A 16,333-nucleotide genomic window follows, 5' to 3' on the forward strand; every position below is an offset into this window, starting at 1 on the left:
GTATTTTCTTGTCAAAGTTCTGAATTTATATTTTCACCTGCAAGAAACATGACAGGTGGGGGAGCTAACCTCTTACCTCTAAATAAAACATGATTTCCCAACTCCTGAAAGAGCAAAGTCTTTCTATTTTGTTACTATTATATATAGCCTAACAAGACCAAAAGAGTTAAAAATAATTATTTCCAAGTCCCAGCTTCCAAAACATGCATTTTCATTCCATTCAAGTAAGAAGCAAAATACTGGCACTTGAATTTAGATAATATTATCTTTTCTTGGTTCTTTTCCTGACAAAGCACAATAATTAATTTGTAGCTAATTGATAAAACATGATCTCTCCCAAAAACGTAGCAGTGCATTGCATCAGCAATTGCTTGAAGGCAACTGGAGCTGTGCAGATACACATGTCTTACAAAATAAATAAGTAAAATCAAGAGCCTGTAGCATCTGAAATGGATTCAACAGAAAGAGAACACTCAGTGCTAAAATGCTGAAAGAACAGGAGCAGATGGGGGGAAAAATAAAGAGAAGTTTGCAATGAAATACAGCAGCAAAGCTGAAATTAGATCTAAATGAAAAATGCCAACAGACCGAAGCATCTTTACTATTTATGTTAAATTATGGGCACCTTGTCGGAGTAATTAAAGCAGTGGGCGCCTGAGAAGAGAAACAGCAGTTCAGTCGCAGGGCAACCACTTCACAGCCTCCCCRAAAGGGCTGGGGAGCAGTGCCCAAACTCCCACCCGCGTGGGGGAAGCGTCACACCACTTACTGGAACCCACTCCACTTCCCAGTTGGGAAGCCAGACGTGGGCTCTGCTACAGAACCCTCCACGGAACAACAGTATTTTTCCTTTTCCTGGGCATGGTGAAGGGCAAGGCTCCTTTTCTAGGCACTAAAGCTGCAGGTAGAGCACATACTGATTCTGATATTAGCTTGTGTTTTAAAACAACAGGTTATAAATGGTCCAATTTTCTTACATACCTTGGGTCAAGGAGACTCCTCAGAAACTGGAAGAGTAAGAACTGGTCCTACATGACAGGAGGAGATAAGTATTACCACTTTAAGCAATATGCTATAAACCAGAGTGACTTACACTGAACTACATCTATTGAAGGAAACACAGTTCACGGCTGGCATCTCAAGAGGTTGGTTTAGGCATTTTCCTTAACCAAACCCCTCYACACCAGTTCTTTTGAGAATATGTTTGCTGACACCAGGTCTGACTGCGYGAGTGCCACATCGGACTCCAAACTGAAAACCGTGCTGTCAAGTGATGCAATTAGCATCTGAGAGCTTGCAAATCTTTAGGGCCAGATAGTTGCAGAGAGGCCAAATAATTCAATGTGGTAATTCCTGAGGTTGAAGAGCCACAAAACTATTCTGTGACTGAGTGAAAAAAAAAGAAATTACTCTCAGCAATCTGGAAGGAGAATGATCGTCCCAAAGGGCGCGATGTATCTCTTACAGGCATGGTCACCCCATTAGCAAGAAGCCCTAGCAAAAACCTTTGGTGTTTTACCTGGAGGTTTGTGATGATTCGCTCAATCTGCTCGCTGAAGTGAATGGCCACCAAGTCGGCTGCTTTACAGGGGCTCAGCAACAGCAGCTCCTTGGGAGAGGGAATCACAACAGAAATAATTACCTTGCATTTTATAGGCAATGTCATTATGTAGCAACACGGAGGCCATTCATATTGTAACTGCAGCTTCACCTCGATGAAAGCTTTAAAATAATGAATGCCACCACCCAAAAAGGAGTTTGAAAATAATTATAAGGCAAGCTATTCGGAAAAAGGCTTTCAAAAGTCAGGGATTGAAATCTGCAATAGAAAAGATGCAAAACTTCACACCAGCCAGGCAGCAGCTCTGTTCAAAGGCCAGCGAACAATTTCACGAGCTTTTCTGACAACAGCCCTTTACTCTGTGCTGACAAGTCCAGCTAGTGCCAGCTGGAAGAGTTCCAGCACCGAAGAGGAAGCAGAGCCACCAGCTGACTCTACAGGGCATTTCTCAGGCAAACAGAAACAGTTTTTAAATAGCACTAGCCTCAACTAGACCGTCACTAGAGGCTCAGAAGCAAGTTTCCTGCAATTGTGAATGCCCCTGTTATCTGTCCGGAATGGAAATAAGCCCTGGAATAATCTCTCTGCTGTAATAAAAGGACAAAAAAAATCTTTAAGATGCCTGTTCTTTGCCTCGCAAGCTTGAGCTGAAAGATCTTACAAGACTATACAAGATCATACAAGTTCACAGGACTGAGAAGATGAGTTTTTGCCTCCTAACACTTTCAGACTTCCAATTGAGAAGGCATAATTGAGAAGCAACTGCTTCAAACAGATTTTTGGTAAATGATAATATAAATGATAATGAATAAATGAATATAAATGATAAATAACCCTTCCCAACCCTGCTGCTAGACCTACAAAGGAGAAAGCCTTGCAAAGAGGTGAGACCTTCCAAAAAAAAGCTTCAAGCTGGAAAAGGGATAATTCCAAAAGGAAAGAGGAAGTTCATCTCAGTGAAGGCATCAGAGAAAGGCAACCTGCAGAACCGGTTGTCTTCCCAGTAGTTTTTTTTCAGGGAAAGGAGTAAAAAGCAGCACAGATAAAAGCAACAGGCCCCTGTCAGCAGAGCTAGTGGAACAGTGTAAGGAATCCTACATCTAGGAACAACCATGGACAACATGAAAGGAAGGTTTTTCCGTTGCTTGCCAACGTCAGGAATACACGTGGCCCTGAGAAGGTGGACACTGGGCACTTGTGACAACACACAATATTCAAGATGTGGCTCCACCTGCCTGGGGAAACAAAACCAGTCAACACAATATGTAAAGCTGTCAGTCTCAGCCTGTGATAACCTTATCAAAACCTGTACATTGCGACGAGAGGCATTGGGAAGGGCAACCCAGGACATTTCTGATCTGTTCCAAGACACCAAAGCTCAGAATAGGAACTGTCAAAAGCCTCAGGCTGAAGAAAMCAAGCAAGAAGACATGCCCGTGACTTGATAAAGACACAAGGTAAGGGACACACGAACTGAGACTTGCCCATCCATTAGGCCAACCAACGTGAGCTGCATATTCCAACACAAGCAAGGCAAATGTATTCAGTAGGAGAGAAGCAGCAGGGACACACAAGGAAGCAGCAAAGGGGAAAACACAATTCGCTCCACTCGGAAAGGCCAGCAGGTAACTGCAGTTGCTCTAAAGACAGTAATAAATCAGGCTTATTTGGACAATGGACAACCATCACCTTCAGCAACGTTTTTCATAGACTCCCATACAAAGGAATACCCGAAACATGGATGTGTTTTGTAGCTATTTTCAATGTTGTAACAATAATAAAATGTCCTCCTCTTCTGGCCTACCAGACAGCTGGCATTGACCACAATGACACTGCTGCTTACAGAGCAGCACAAGGCGGACCCAGGACGAGTTGGCAGCAGCTCTGATGGGATGGGCTTATTCCACACTGTACCTCCATATGGTCCAAAGCTTTCTGCCACACTGACTGCTTCTCTTCAGCACTGTACCCAGGCATGGAGAGGATGTTGTGGATGTAGTTGAAAACTTCTTCCTGTAAAGCATAAAAACATCAATGGTACCATGTATTCTGCAGCCCCATTAACAGCATTAGATTTTATAAAGGTGTTTCACACGTRCTCACAAAGTCTTGAGTATAGCAAGTTGACTAAAGGGCAACTGATGTGGAGGACAGTTTTAAGACAGAAAATTAAGACAAGGGCTGCTGTGCCTGTTCACACAGCTACCAGCAGGATGGGCTGCCCTGCTGTGGAGGAGGAAGGTCAGAAGCACCAAATGTACTCGCCTTTCTCACTGGATCACGCAGGTAGCAGTCAATGATTTTGTCGTAGCGAAGCTCTCGTTCATACATGAACTCRCAAATCTGATAGCTGAAATGAAAAGATACTTTCGACATGAGGAAAAACRCACTTGAGCAAGTCAGCTCAGTAGAAGGTGAGCACACAGCTTGGCAGGATACCTGCCTGTGATGCCCCAGGAGCTGCACACAAATCCCAAAGGACCATTCCCACGTGGTGGCTCCCCTAGAAGCAATTTCACACCTTTTGGAAACCTTCTAGTTCTCTCATCCCTAATCACCACCTTTAGGATGCTTCCCCCACCATTCTTTAGTTTGAAAAAGGATCAGAAGATTTAACTCAGTAACTGCTGCTGCAAGACCAGCGCACAAGGTATAATACAGTAGGTTTCACAAAAAACATTCAGAAGTGTCTTAACCACATTAAGGCTTTTACTATTGTAAAGATCACACAGTTAATAGAGGAGTTCCCCTTGCCACATAAACGKCTCTTTGAGGGCTCCAAATTACACATGCCAGTTAACATCAGCCACAGGCCAACATCAGACCTTCCTCTTTTTGGTAACTCATTGGGCAAAACAAAGACTTTGGTGTTATTAAGGTGAGAGGCAAGGGATAGATGAGAGAAATCTCTGACGAAACCAGGTTCCACTGGTTCACAGATCATTGTGCTTATTTCCATAATACACTTCACTCTGAGCTAGGCCAACGTACCTTACTTGCTCCAAAAATACACCAAAGGCATCTCAGCAGTGTGCTATGACACACTAAGTTAGCTTCAATTTTTAATAAACATCTTTAATGTTCYGAGTCAGGGAGATATCAGATGAAAACAGGGTGCAACCGAAGCAAAACAAGTCCAAAAAGCTGCTCAAAACCTCACCCCACTGGTCTTCTCACTTTGACAGGGGTGACTGAATTGGTGGCACTGACCATGATACATTCCCAAAGAAGGAGAAAAAAAAAAAAAATCCATGTGGAAACAGACAAGATCAGCTCCCTTGGGACTCCCCTTCTCAGGGGCTTGTGCTACATTTCTAAGTTGTATTAGGGCTGAAAAACGTGGTTGAGTAATTCCTGCTAGGGACACAGGAAAACAGACAGGGCACATCCCACCTTTTCACTTCTCTCCCTCTGTCCTCTGTGATACGGTGGATTCACACAATATCCAAACTCAAGATTTGGATAAAAATACCCTGACTTTATCCAGGCATGCCAGACACGGTGCAGAAAGGTAAAGCAGCTAAAGGAGATGGTGGAAATGTTCAGCCTTTCCAGACACTGCATTTGTCTCTCCTACTTAATTCTAAAACGAGTTGCACGGGGGTGGCTCCAGGCCCTAGCGTGCTTATAAATGCACCTGTTGGCCTCACCCAACCAGTCCTCTCCATCTGCCAGTGGCAGAGCTTATAAAAATACAGCTACACCTCGGAGCAAAGCCTTGGCTCTAAGACAGGAAGAGCCAAAGCTTATCAAGCTCCACGCTGAACGGATCCCACGTCGCTACATAAGCATTGTTAAGGTAAGAGGAGGTGTGAATACCCAGKGAGACAGGAGAGAGAGGCTGATTAGTGTGAACTATGTGATTAAATGGGAGCTGATAAATCAGAAGCACATGAATTCATGGGGAAAATAATGCAGAGCAGAGCTGCAACATTGAAACGTGGGGAGAAAAGCTTTGGAAGAGTTTTTAAAGGTAATGTTTATGTGCTGTGCACACACCCAACTTACAATTCAGCCTTCTCTGCCATTTGGATAAGGCGGTTCTCTTCAAACTGCACGATCCCTCCTGCCTGCAGCAATTCTAAAAGGACCTGCAGATATTGAAAAACAGTTAATTATACTRAGACCTGGATTGCAGCCAACAGGTGTCAATGTTGTTGTTGAACACATTGCTTCAGCTCCAAAGAACTCTGTATTAACATGGGGATTATTTTACTCAGTCCTTTCTCCACTAAGAGGGTGGGCAGGATCCTTGTGCCCGAGTTTTCCATGCTGCCCATGCTCATATACCAGGTGACTGCTTTGGCATCCAGCCTCCACTGAACCCTTTGGCCAGCACCCACTGCCCAACAAGGCTGAACTCAGCTCTAGAGTCTGTTCATTCCTCACGTCTAAAGAAACATTCCCTTCAAGGCCACTACCTGCTGCCTCTCGGAATGGCGGGAGTCATCATCGGGACTGCACAGGAACTCAAGGACCTGGGCAAGAATGGAGAGGTTAGCATGAGTTAGGCCTGCTTAGCAGAGCCATTATTCTAAACCCATTAACTTTAATTAATCTCTTGCTGTAGCTTAATTAGAAAATCCCAAATAGAAGAGTGTCAGTGTGCTCTGAAAAAGAGACAGGCAAACTATGCAAAGCACCTCTTTAGCATCAAGTGCAAAAAGTACCCATAGGCGTCCGGAGCGCACAATCTGAACAAACTGCTCAACAACAAAGTGTTCTCTATCAAATGCTTTAACTAAGGACACCTAATAATACTTAGATAAATAAGAGGTCCCAAAAGATTCTGGAAAGGGAAACAGGTCAACCCTGTGACAGAAGTGCCCAAGAGAATCTGTTTTTCCAGGGGGAAGGATTTTAATGGACACTTGTGGCTGTCTCCATCCCAGGAACCTCATCCCATTTCTTACACAGYTCTAACGAGCCCAGCAGGATGCTACCTGTTCTGTAACACAATGGTTCTTTAAAATTGCATCACTCCATGGCACCAGCCACAGTTTCTGTGGCACGGCACTTATTRGATCTTTTTCTATTCCTAAAAAAAAGGAGTACTTGCCTGGTCAAAAAGGGTCCTGTTCACAAACAACGTGTTGTTGGGCTTAGCGAGCTGACGGGCAAGGAAGGTAAAGAGGCAGCCAACCTGCGACGGGGTGAAGTCAGAATTCTCTACCATGACCTGAGGAGCATTAGGAAAAAGAGGAGAGAAATAAAAACAGAAGTGAATCATTCTGCAGCTGCCTTTGGGGTATCAACCAGGAGGCTGCAACAAGAAATATCCTGCATGGCCATCATGCCTCCTCCCACCTCAGACACCTACATGATCTCCTACAAGTCCATCCTGGAGGTCAAAATAAGAGCCGCTCTCTCTGGCATTCAGCTCTGTTTGGCCTGAAGACACAGAGGAAGAGAAGGGTTTCTCTGTCCTGTAATGAAGGTGTTCTCATGCGTGCCTGACTTGGGGGAATAAAAAGGGGTCCAAACAGCAGTGAGAAACCTCTGTTTGTCTCCATCTCTGAAATCTGCATTGACAGCTGGATGTGCAACAGGGCTCCTGAGCAAGAAACTCCATCACACAAGTTAAAAAGTCAAAATGAGCAACTGTGGGAGGAAAAAGTACCCCTGGCTTTGAGTGCTGGGCATTCATCACTTTGACTGGGGCAAGTAAGAAATGCTGCTCAAATGACTAAGTAATAACTATGGGCTGGGGAAAACATGTTCTTCTCACATTTTTAAATTAGCTGCAGGTTTACCAATAGCTTGAGAAACCTGCAGCTGTGCTGACTTGACTTCAAACTACAGAAAACAGGAATACCTAACAGTTACTACAAAAGAAGTCTGAAACCCAAAGAGGGGTGGTATATTCTGACTCKGTTTTCTTAAGCCTCGAAATAAAATAAAAAATAAACAAATGACTCAAACACTTAGAGAATGTGAAATCCCCCTGCAAGTTCTACATCAGTCAGGCTCTAGTGTAAGTGCATGGCTATTTTCAAAGCACTTTGCCTGCTGTTGACCATTTCTTTTATTCCAAAAGCTACAAGATTTTTATTTGTCATTCCAAAAGAGGCAGATCCTAGGCCAAAAGCTGAGAATTCTCACAGCCCAGCAGAGGCTTGAGCAGCTTCGTTGCAGCAACGTCTGACTCGGCCACCTCCACAGAAGTTCCCCCACAGTGGCATTTTCTCCGCCCTCCGCCGGCTCCGTCACCAAATTTGCTCCCTCGTGCCCTTGCTCTCCTCTCTCAGCGATGAGGGTGACAGGGGAACGCTGCTTGTGATATGTTTATACACAAACAGCTTCCAAGTGGAGTTACTCATCATTAATGCTGACAGCTTTGAAGAGGAAAGCAAACGGCACTTGGCAGCAAGAACTTTTAATGAGAACATTGTTCAGGAACATGGTCTGCACATGACAAGGGATTTCTAGAGCACCGGGCTGACAGCTCTGACACTCTGCTTCTCTGCCACTGACTAAAGATAGCTCTGTCATTGTGGGGAGGGTACGTCCCAAACACAGCATTTACAGACATGGGAGCWGGGTTTTAGCAGAAGAGCTCTGGCACCCTGCCGAGCACTAGATTCCCAGGATGGTTTTCTGCCGAGATGAAAGGAGTAGATGGATGAGGAGCGGGAAAAAAATGGATTTGACAGTGCAGAAAGGAGGAGTTTGACATCAAGGTACAAAGTAGGTGAAACTGCAGAWATGGAGACCTCGTGATCTCTGTGCATGAAGCATCACTTCTAAACATCTACCTGGGCTGAGGGGAATCCGAGCTCCAGGATGTTTTTGCAAGGCTGGAAACACCTCCCCTAAATTCCAGGCTTTACTGCACAGTGTCCTGMATAGTCACAGGCAGCCAGGTACGCAGAGGTCAACTTTGAGGCACACTCACCTTCAGAAGTATGTCCACAATTCTCTGTTGATACTCCACAGCTTGCTTGTCATTCTTGAAATCTTCAAAAGTCTGTAGGAGGCAAAACATGGGCACTTGGAGATGAATGCCAACCATTACCAGCTCCAGAWACAAGGCAAACACGTGTGAGTAGCCATACCACAAGGCTGACAATCCTTTGAAGTCCTTTCTGGGCATATTACCCAAGCACCAGGTTCCTAGACAACACTCTGCTATTTTGTAACTCCCAAAAGAGGTCTTACACATCCAGGTAAAGACAATAGGTCCCAAATAGACAGAGAAAACGGAAGACATTTGGAAGGAAAGAAAGGAAGAAAGATGACTCTTTATGCAAGGCAAAGATGTAGATTTTAAAGCACATTGTTGTTTTATCTGTGCTTTTAAAGATGGTTTCTGTTACAAGTGCATTCTGCTGCAAAATTTCACATGTTCAATTTGTATCAATGATCTTATAAGGCCACAAAGTCAATTTATACACCTTTAAAGGCACGGCACCCAGGGGGTCACACAACCCTACCACACTGGTGGAGCGCCTGGTGTTGCATTTCTCCTCTTGGAGGAGTTTCATGGCTTCTTACCAGAGCAAGAACATTAAGGAATTCCCGGGTGTCAAAGTGCAGCAAGGTGCGRATGTAAGGATAGACCTCTTCATCCACAGATCCCTCCGTCGAATGCAGCCGGATGAGAAATTCAAAGACCTACAATGAACAATCAGAGAAACAATGCAGGTTTTCTACAGATTTCACGTAACCTAGAGCCACAGCAYGTGGAAAAGCAGCATGTGACCTGTTTTGTAGTAAACCTCCAGAGTTTATCAAGGTTCTAACTTCGGTGGTGCTTACTGATGGCCGAAAAATCTTCCCCTTAAAATTCACCAATGCATTTCAGACCAGTGAATGATTGGTGAAGGCTGATGAGTGCTCTTGGATGGAAGGAGAGCTAATCTAGCCTCAAGAGTGCTTCAGGGCCCTCAGGTCGATGGAAAGCAAGAGGGCTCCCAGTGGTGAGATGTTTCAAAGCAGTCCAGGCTATTCCTGCTTTGATACAGCCACAGGAAAAGTGACCAAACCCAAATAAGACAAAATTCRAGGAAAGAAATAACTGTGTAAACCACATGTCAGCCCAGTGCTCGAGCCTGAAGGATTGAAAATAAGCCATAGTCACACCTGGTGGAAAGAACAGGGAATGGTTGAGGACTCTGCTGCTGGTATCTCCAAGATGTGGGATCACCCCCAGGTCATCTAGGATACCCAGGACACAGCTCTTTCTCTTGGGAAAAGCTGGTTAATCTGCTCTCCTGCACTTTGAGGCGCGACATCCCCACAGCTTCTGGCCCTGCAGAGACCCATTTAARCTCTGCTCACTTCTGCAGAGCTTCTCCACTGACTTTCTCTCTCTGGAAGTTGAGCGTGGCTTTCAAAAGKAAAGCAGTGCCCCTGACCGAGCCACTGACACGTCCAGACCTTCCCCGTGCAAAGAACAGAGCATGGCTGCAGCTCTCAGGTGGGCTCCTGTCACAGCTCACAACAGATCCGGCCTCCCGAAGAAATCCTGGAGCAGCAACGGTGCTGCTAGCGCCCACGGTGATGCATGGAGAGCATGGGCTCCCACGGAGAGCCCCAGGGCAGTGCTCTCCCAGGACAGACCAAACACCGCCCCAGGAAAGGCCACGTTGGCCCATGTACTCCTATTCCGAGTTCATTTTCTTGCCCCCACCRTGGTGCTGGAGGCAGGAGGAGCTAGCAGCAGCCCAGCCCCTTCAGCTGCCTGCCCAGAGCAGCCTCCAGATGGGCTGTGTTGAAACCCACCTCCAGCAACACCCTCGGGGTGCCAGCCAGGAGAGGCTGGGGGCTCCTCTCCAGTGCTGCTGCTGGTTATACCTTCACACTGCCTCAGACCTTGCACCAGTTCCAGCATGCAGGAAACAAATCCAATCAGAGCATGGGACACGGCAATAGCCCAGTGCTTAATCCAGCCCAGAAGAGCGAACTGCTTTGCTTATCCTACAAGSAAAGGCTTTCCAACAAGCCAGAGCCACCATGTGCGTTCAGTGCCACAAGCTTTAGGGGGGCCAAAGAAACATGTGCTCCTTTGTACTGCAGGAAGCAAGCATGAGAAGGAAGTGTCTCCTTAAAGGCCTGAAAGTGAAATGCTAGAGGCCAAAGGGAAACGATTTTAGCAGTACAACTAGCCAGAAAAAGGGCTTAGGAAGCTTAGGATGAGCTGCTAGGCAGYCTGAACCGTACACCTCATCACAGATTCATCCTGGTTCCAAACCTTAGATACGGTTACAGACACTAGTGAAAAAAGGAAAGTAAACTATAGGCTAGACCTACTCAGCCTCTGTAGAAAACTGGGATCGCATAAGCCAGAACCAAATGCTAGAGGTGAAGAGTTTAAGTTCAGAACTGACKATATTCTCCTTTCTTTCCAAAAATACAAATACATCAAATACACAAAAACATATCTAATTTTAACTGTTCCTCCAGCTCCGTGACCCTCCAGAGCCTCTTTCCTGCAGGCTCCCAAAGGGAGCTCTCCACACGTGCCCAAGGAGAGCTGCACTGCAGTGGGATAAAGCCGTTAAGCAGCTCTGGCCAACAGCTTGTCACCYGCACGCACAGCGAGCCGGGGGGACCCACATCTCTGCAACGGGTCGACCCATGGGTTGGCAGCACAAGAACACAGCAACACTTGATTCAAACGTGCTCTCCAACACTGCTCAATACTCACAGCTGCCACAGGGCTGGGAAATCCTTGTCAGAGAACGAGGTGTCGATGAGCCGAGACAAGCACAAATGCACGCTAATATCATCATATTGGTTATGATTATAATCAGAATATAGTAATAACCAAGAAACCAAAAGGCTCTGAGAAACCTGCTACCAAGAGATGTGCAGCAGAGATCTGGGGAGTTGAGTATCTGGTATTATATATTATCTGTCCAACACAAACTGATATTTTAGCAATAGTCAAGCAGCAGCAGGATATTTAAATGCTGTGGTTTTGGATGTTATTTCAGATTCTACTCTGTTAATCTTGCCTTAAGCATTTGAGAATACAGAATATACTCCCACATTTGATGCACTGTATGCAATCAAGTGTAGACAGAGTAKACAGCAATATATTTCCAGCAATTTTGTGGTAAAGTTGCTAAAATGAAGAAAAAAAATCAAGATCTGTGCCATTATGAATTGCTGCCGCTCTCCAATTTACTCATGAAGGAAAAATATTAAGCTAAAACGTACTGATTGTAATGACCATTTCATTTCATTTTAAAAATGAATCATTTTTTTTCCTTTGATATTGCAGAGGCAGATATTGATGCTCTAAGGAAATAGCTATGAGGTTGTTAAGTCTTCTACAAGAAATCCATGAAATTATACAGGRTTTGCTTGCAAAAGCCTCTGATGTGACAGCATCCCCCCAAAGGTTTGCTCACCTGATTTTTAACCAAAGGTACCAGATCTTCAGGAATGTCACCCAGTGGGTACGCACGGCCTGCCAAGCAGCAGCTGCAAACAAGCAGGGGAGAGGCACTTTTTAAATACAGCCTGACGTTAACTGGATTGAGGCAAACAGTTTCTTTAGCTAGTTTTTAGGAGGGTTTTAAAGCAAGTTAAATGAATTGTAAAAAGTAGAGCTTTTCATGCCAGCTAAGGAGCTCTGTGCTGCAGATTAGGACACAGAACAAACTCTAACCAAATTCAAAGAGAAAAATACAGTCTTGGTGAATAAGCTGCAACCACAGCTATGAGTATCTAAGTTTCTTTTGCCCACACGATGTATAACAACAAACTATTGCCCCATTCATTGTACACTCAGTTGTACAAAGTAGCCTCATCTCTTAAACTATGCCGTAGGCTTTTGCAACTACTGCTTATTAAAATCTGTTGCCACCACTGGGCAACCACACACACACACAGACTTGCTGAAGCGCCTTACCTTATGTACACCAGCAGCTTGTTGCCCATGACCACCTGCTCATCTGCAAAGCAAAAATCCTTTATTGCATTTTCTTCAAAAGACAACAGACAGATGCACAATCCTTTCCCACAATTGTCAGCAAAACACCTCATGCAACACGTTTTACACACAATTAGTGCTGAAGCACTTTTCTCCACGACTGTTATATTTGGGGTACATATTTCCATTTCATCCCCTTTTGTAGGAAAGGACCAGGGAAGTCTGAAACATCAAGACTAAAGAAAAACTCATACCTGAAAGGGACTTGCCAGCGTTCAGCGGAGGAGCGATGACTTTGTACAGTTTCTGTAACAACAGGGAGAATACAGGGTTGTTTCTGAACCCAGTTCAGCCCTGTGCGCAGAGGAGGCAGCACTGGGCACGTCAGCCAAGGGAGCTGCTCTGCTCCTTCCACTTGTGACCTCTATAGTGCAGGGCTCAAGCACCTTAAGAGCTCTGCCTGTTTTAAAACATAGATCACTGGAGTGGAGCCCCACAGAGACTCTGTGGTTGCCACAGCAGCTTGCCAGAAGTCTTTTTAAAAATAGCTGAGATTATAACTGCTACAGATTGGATTATTATAATAATAATAATAATATTATTGTAATAAGATTCACATTCAAAAGGATACAGCTCTCAATTTAGCATGGCTACGAAAACACAAGTAGTTCCTTCAGAAACTTTTTTACATGAAAGCTTTAAGCTTCAGGAGCATCTGGTGCAAGAGAACTTTACCTATGTACAGAACTTGGGGAAATTCATCCTTTGGATCTTTTATTCTGCAGTATGTATTAACATACTCATGTGCCAGCAGGTAAGGGACAGCCAGGCTGTCAAAGGGAAGCTCATGTTGTGAAGAGCATAGCAATGAGAGATCACTTATGTCCTCTTCTTCATCTAGGCAACTAAACTTCACACCTCACACATGATTTCTCCCTCAGAATCAAAAGAACAAACATTTAAAGAGTGAATGAGAAGGCAACGAGTAACCAAGGCTCAGAAAGTCCCTGGTTGAACACTCAAACAGCACCTCAAGGCATTCAGCAACACGTTTGTCCTGTTCCAAGTTCCACAGAAAGTGTGGCAACTCCTAAGGCAGGAAAGGTTTAGGATTGACTTGGTACCACAGTATGAGCATCCCTCCTACCTCCATGGGACTAATGAAGTCGTTCATCCCACTGTTGTACACGTAGATCATGGCATCGTAGAGATGGTTTTCCCAGCACAGAAGAACTACCTGCAGGGAAACAGCACCGTGTAGATCTACAGCTCTTCTTAGCCCACTGTCTTGTTCCTGTTCTCTCAAATGTAATCTCTATTCTTGCACTTGCATCATTCAACAGGATAATTTAAAGCAAATTGAGAATTTCCATTAGCAGAAGTACACTCCCTACACAATCTCCAAATTCCTAAAGGGAATATCTAACTCATTACTCACGCAGCACACCTGAGATCTAAACGTCTAGATTCTAGCTTCACAGCCTGCATAAAGTTACAAAACAAAAACAACACTTCTTCAAAACCCCTGACTTGGGCTAGTGAATCATTTTGGCAAGTTTGCAAGCAGTTTCCTCCCCGGGGTGGAAAGCCAGGCTGCAGGACAACACTGGCCAAGGAACACAGGACTTCCTGGAGGGAACATCCACCTGCTCCACTGCTAGAGCCAGCACCTGCACAGAGCAGGCACCACAACTCTACTGGAGATGACAACTATTTCTTTGTGTCCTTGCAGCTTTTGATGCTAAGTAAGGAACAGAAAACAGGGAAAAACTTGAAACTAAGTCTGGCTGGTATTTTCCAGCATATCCAGCTGTTGATGCACAAATGGATTTTGGGACACAAACTGGCAGAGTGGCACACGTTTACAGGAGCATGTGCATAACAGGCTGGACACAGCCACTCCAAACAATGCCCATATTCAGGCACTCTGATTCCAGAGTGGAATCAACATGCTATGCTGTGCTTAAAAGCACAACAAGAGGCCTGAATCAATGGCTAGAGGATGTTGCCACCTGCTCAGAGGAACTCAACACAGTATTTGGCAGAGCAGCTCACCTGCTGTATGTCTAAGCTGGTGATATCCATATGCACAATGCAGGCTTCCATATTTTCCAATCTGTTCTTGTCTTGGAAGTGAAGGAGCAAGTCTTTCATCACTTGAGCTGTGATTCCCATCAACTTATCACTTAAGATGTAGGGTTCCAAGCACTCCAGAAAGACGCCTTTTGCTACAGAATTCTCACTCATCTTATCATATATCTGGTTAAATAAGAGATCCCTGGGAAGGAAAGCAGTGTTCAGCTATCAAATAATCTTCATATTGAAATGTTATCTACTTTTTAAGAGCTTTAAAGTAAACTTCATTTTCTCTGCATTTTCCATGGTCTGCAGCCAAATGTCCTGCTCAGCTCCTATGGTGATGCAGGTTAAATGCAGCTTCACAGGATTTATTGAAGCCAAAAAAAAAAAAAAAATGTGGTTAGAGAAGAAATCACGGGGACAACATCTATCGAAATAGGTTCTTTTTTGAGGGGAAAACCAGGGGGAAGAGAATTTGATGTAAACTTTTATTCCTCACTATATCAGTGAAAATTTAATAGACACTTCGGAGTAATAAGTACCTCAACTCCAGTATCATTTCTTAAGCTTTCCTCTACCCTAACTGCCTGTGATAGTGAAGGAGCCAGTGCTCGGGACTACAAGAATCAGTGGCCTGCTTGGCAGACAGGTTTGCAAACCCAGACTTACGTGCGCTGGAGTAAGAGACAGTAGTCAACTATGACAGGCACCATGTCCTGTGGAAAAAAAAATAAAATAAAAAAAAGCATTAGGATCTGGCAAAGTTCCTGCCAAACAGCACAACATCCTCCACAGCAGGAAAGGAGCCTGCAGGAAAGAGCACAGAAAAGGTGGTAACAGCAGCTCATCCGCATTTACCTCCTTTACTGCCATTGATCACCTGCAGCAGCACAAGCAGGCAAGGGGAGAAGTCTCCCAGCTCTGCACAAATGCTTTGGGGCACCTTGTTTTTTCTGTTCCTTAGAAAGATTTTCCTCGTTTTCCACTTAGAGCCAACAGAGTAACAATTCCCCAGGCCTGGGGCAAAAGCAGCACAAGAACTTTCACCYCTTAAGCTGCTGAAGCACCCAACAGCCCAGGTAAAGTAACAGTGTGCAAGGAAAAACTATACCCAGTCCCACCTGACTGTGTGAACAAACTTCACYGCTGTTGAGAGTATTGAAACTTTCAAGTCCAGTTTTAGTAAACATCTTTTTTTTCAATATCATAACGTCTAAAGACACAGGTTGGGTGCAATGACAAAAGGCAGCTTACTCTAACTTTCTTTCCACTCAATTTTAAGCTTCCAAAAGGTTCTTGTAGCCAGTGGTAATTTAACCTCCAAGTCTCAGTATCCTGAATCACATGCAAAGTCACCACTGGCTACGTCACCCCCCGACTTGTCTAGCTAGAACAGGGGGAAGAAAAAAATTACACGACTGCTCAAAGGCTTTTGATCATCTTCAAGAGTTTAAGAGCTCTCAAGGCAAACTTGAGCAGAAGTTACACAGGCAACGACAGCTCGTGACRTGCAAGCAGGCACATGCTGAAGAACTTTCAAAAATACACAAGTCACTTRCACAACAGGACAAATGTTTGACAAAGCTTCAGAAGACCTATACATTAGAGTCCTCTAAAGCACCGTACCTGGAAATGTTGCTCCATAACCTGGATTTTCCCTTGGTCAGGGCATTTCTTCAAAGTCCGATCAGCATAATGGAGAAGGATTTCAACCATCTGAATTATGAGAAATGAGAAATACCCTCACATGTTACACTGCAGACTCTACTAGCACATTTTCTAGTCTGACTTTGGGCCTGGCAGCGCTGCCA

At 44.6% G+C, this 16,333-nt stretch overlaps 1 protein-coding gene across 1 annotated transcript in view; it reads right to left on the reverse strand.

Annotated features, from left to right (window-relative positions):
- VPS8 (VPS8, CORVET complex subunit) overlaps positions 1-16,333 on the reverse strand; it is a 55,154-nt gene that overhangs the window by 19,708 nt on the left and 19,113 nt on the right. Inside the window, exons 19-34 of the mRNA XM_026038739.1 lie at positions 16,149-16,238; positions 15,192-15,238; positions 14,499-14,721; positions 13,591-13,680; positions 12,698-12,749; positions 12,423-12,465; positions 11,920-11,992; positions 9,056-9,175; positions 8,457-8,528; positions 6,621-6,740; positions 5,983-6,039; positions 5,570-5,652; positions 3,827-3,911; positions 3,476-3,574; positions 1,520-1,609; positions 982-1,028 (exon numbers count right to left, since the gene is read on the reverse strand). Coding sequence (XP_025894524.1) covers positions 982-1,028; positions 1,520-1,609; positions 3,476-3,574; positions 3,827-3,911; positions 5,570-5,652; positions 5,983-6,039; positions 6,621-6,740; positions 8,457-8,528; positions 9,056-9,175; positions 11,920-11,992; positions 12,423-12,465; positions 12,698-12,749; positions 13,591-13,680; positions 14,499-14,721; positions 15,192-15,238; positions 16,149-16,238 — 1,391 coding nt within the window. The remainder of the gene's footprint in view (positions 1-981; positions 1,029-1,519; positions 1,610-3,475; positions 3,575-3,826; positions 3,912-5,569; positions 5,653-5,982; positions 6,040-6,620; positions 6,741-8,456; positions 8,529-9,055; positions 9,176-11,919; positions 11,993-12,422; positions 12,466-12,697; positions 12,750-13,590; positions 13,681-14,498; positions 14,722-15,191; positions 15,239-16,148; positions 16,239-16,333) is intronic.

This window comes from Nothoprocta perdicaria, unplaced genomic scaffold (assembly GCF_003342845.1).
Source record: "Nothoprocta perdicaria isolate Ctin4 unplaced genomic scaffold, notPer1 scaffold_217, whole genome shotgun sequence".
Classification (NCBI taxonomy): Eukaryota; Metazoa; Chordata; class Aves; order Tinamiformes; family Tinamidae; genus Nothoprocta; species Nothoprocta perdicaria.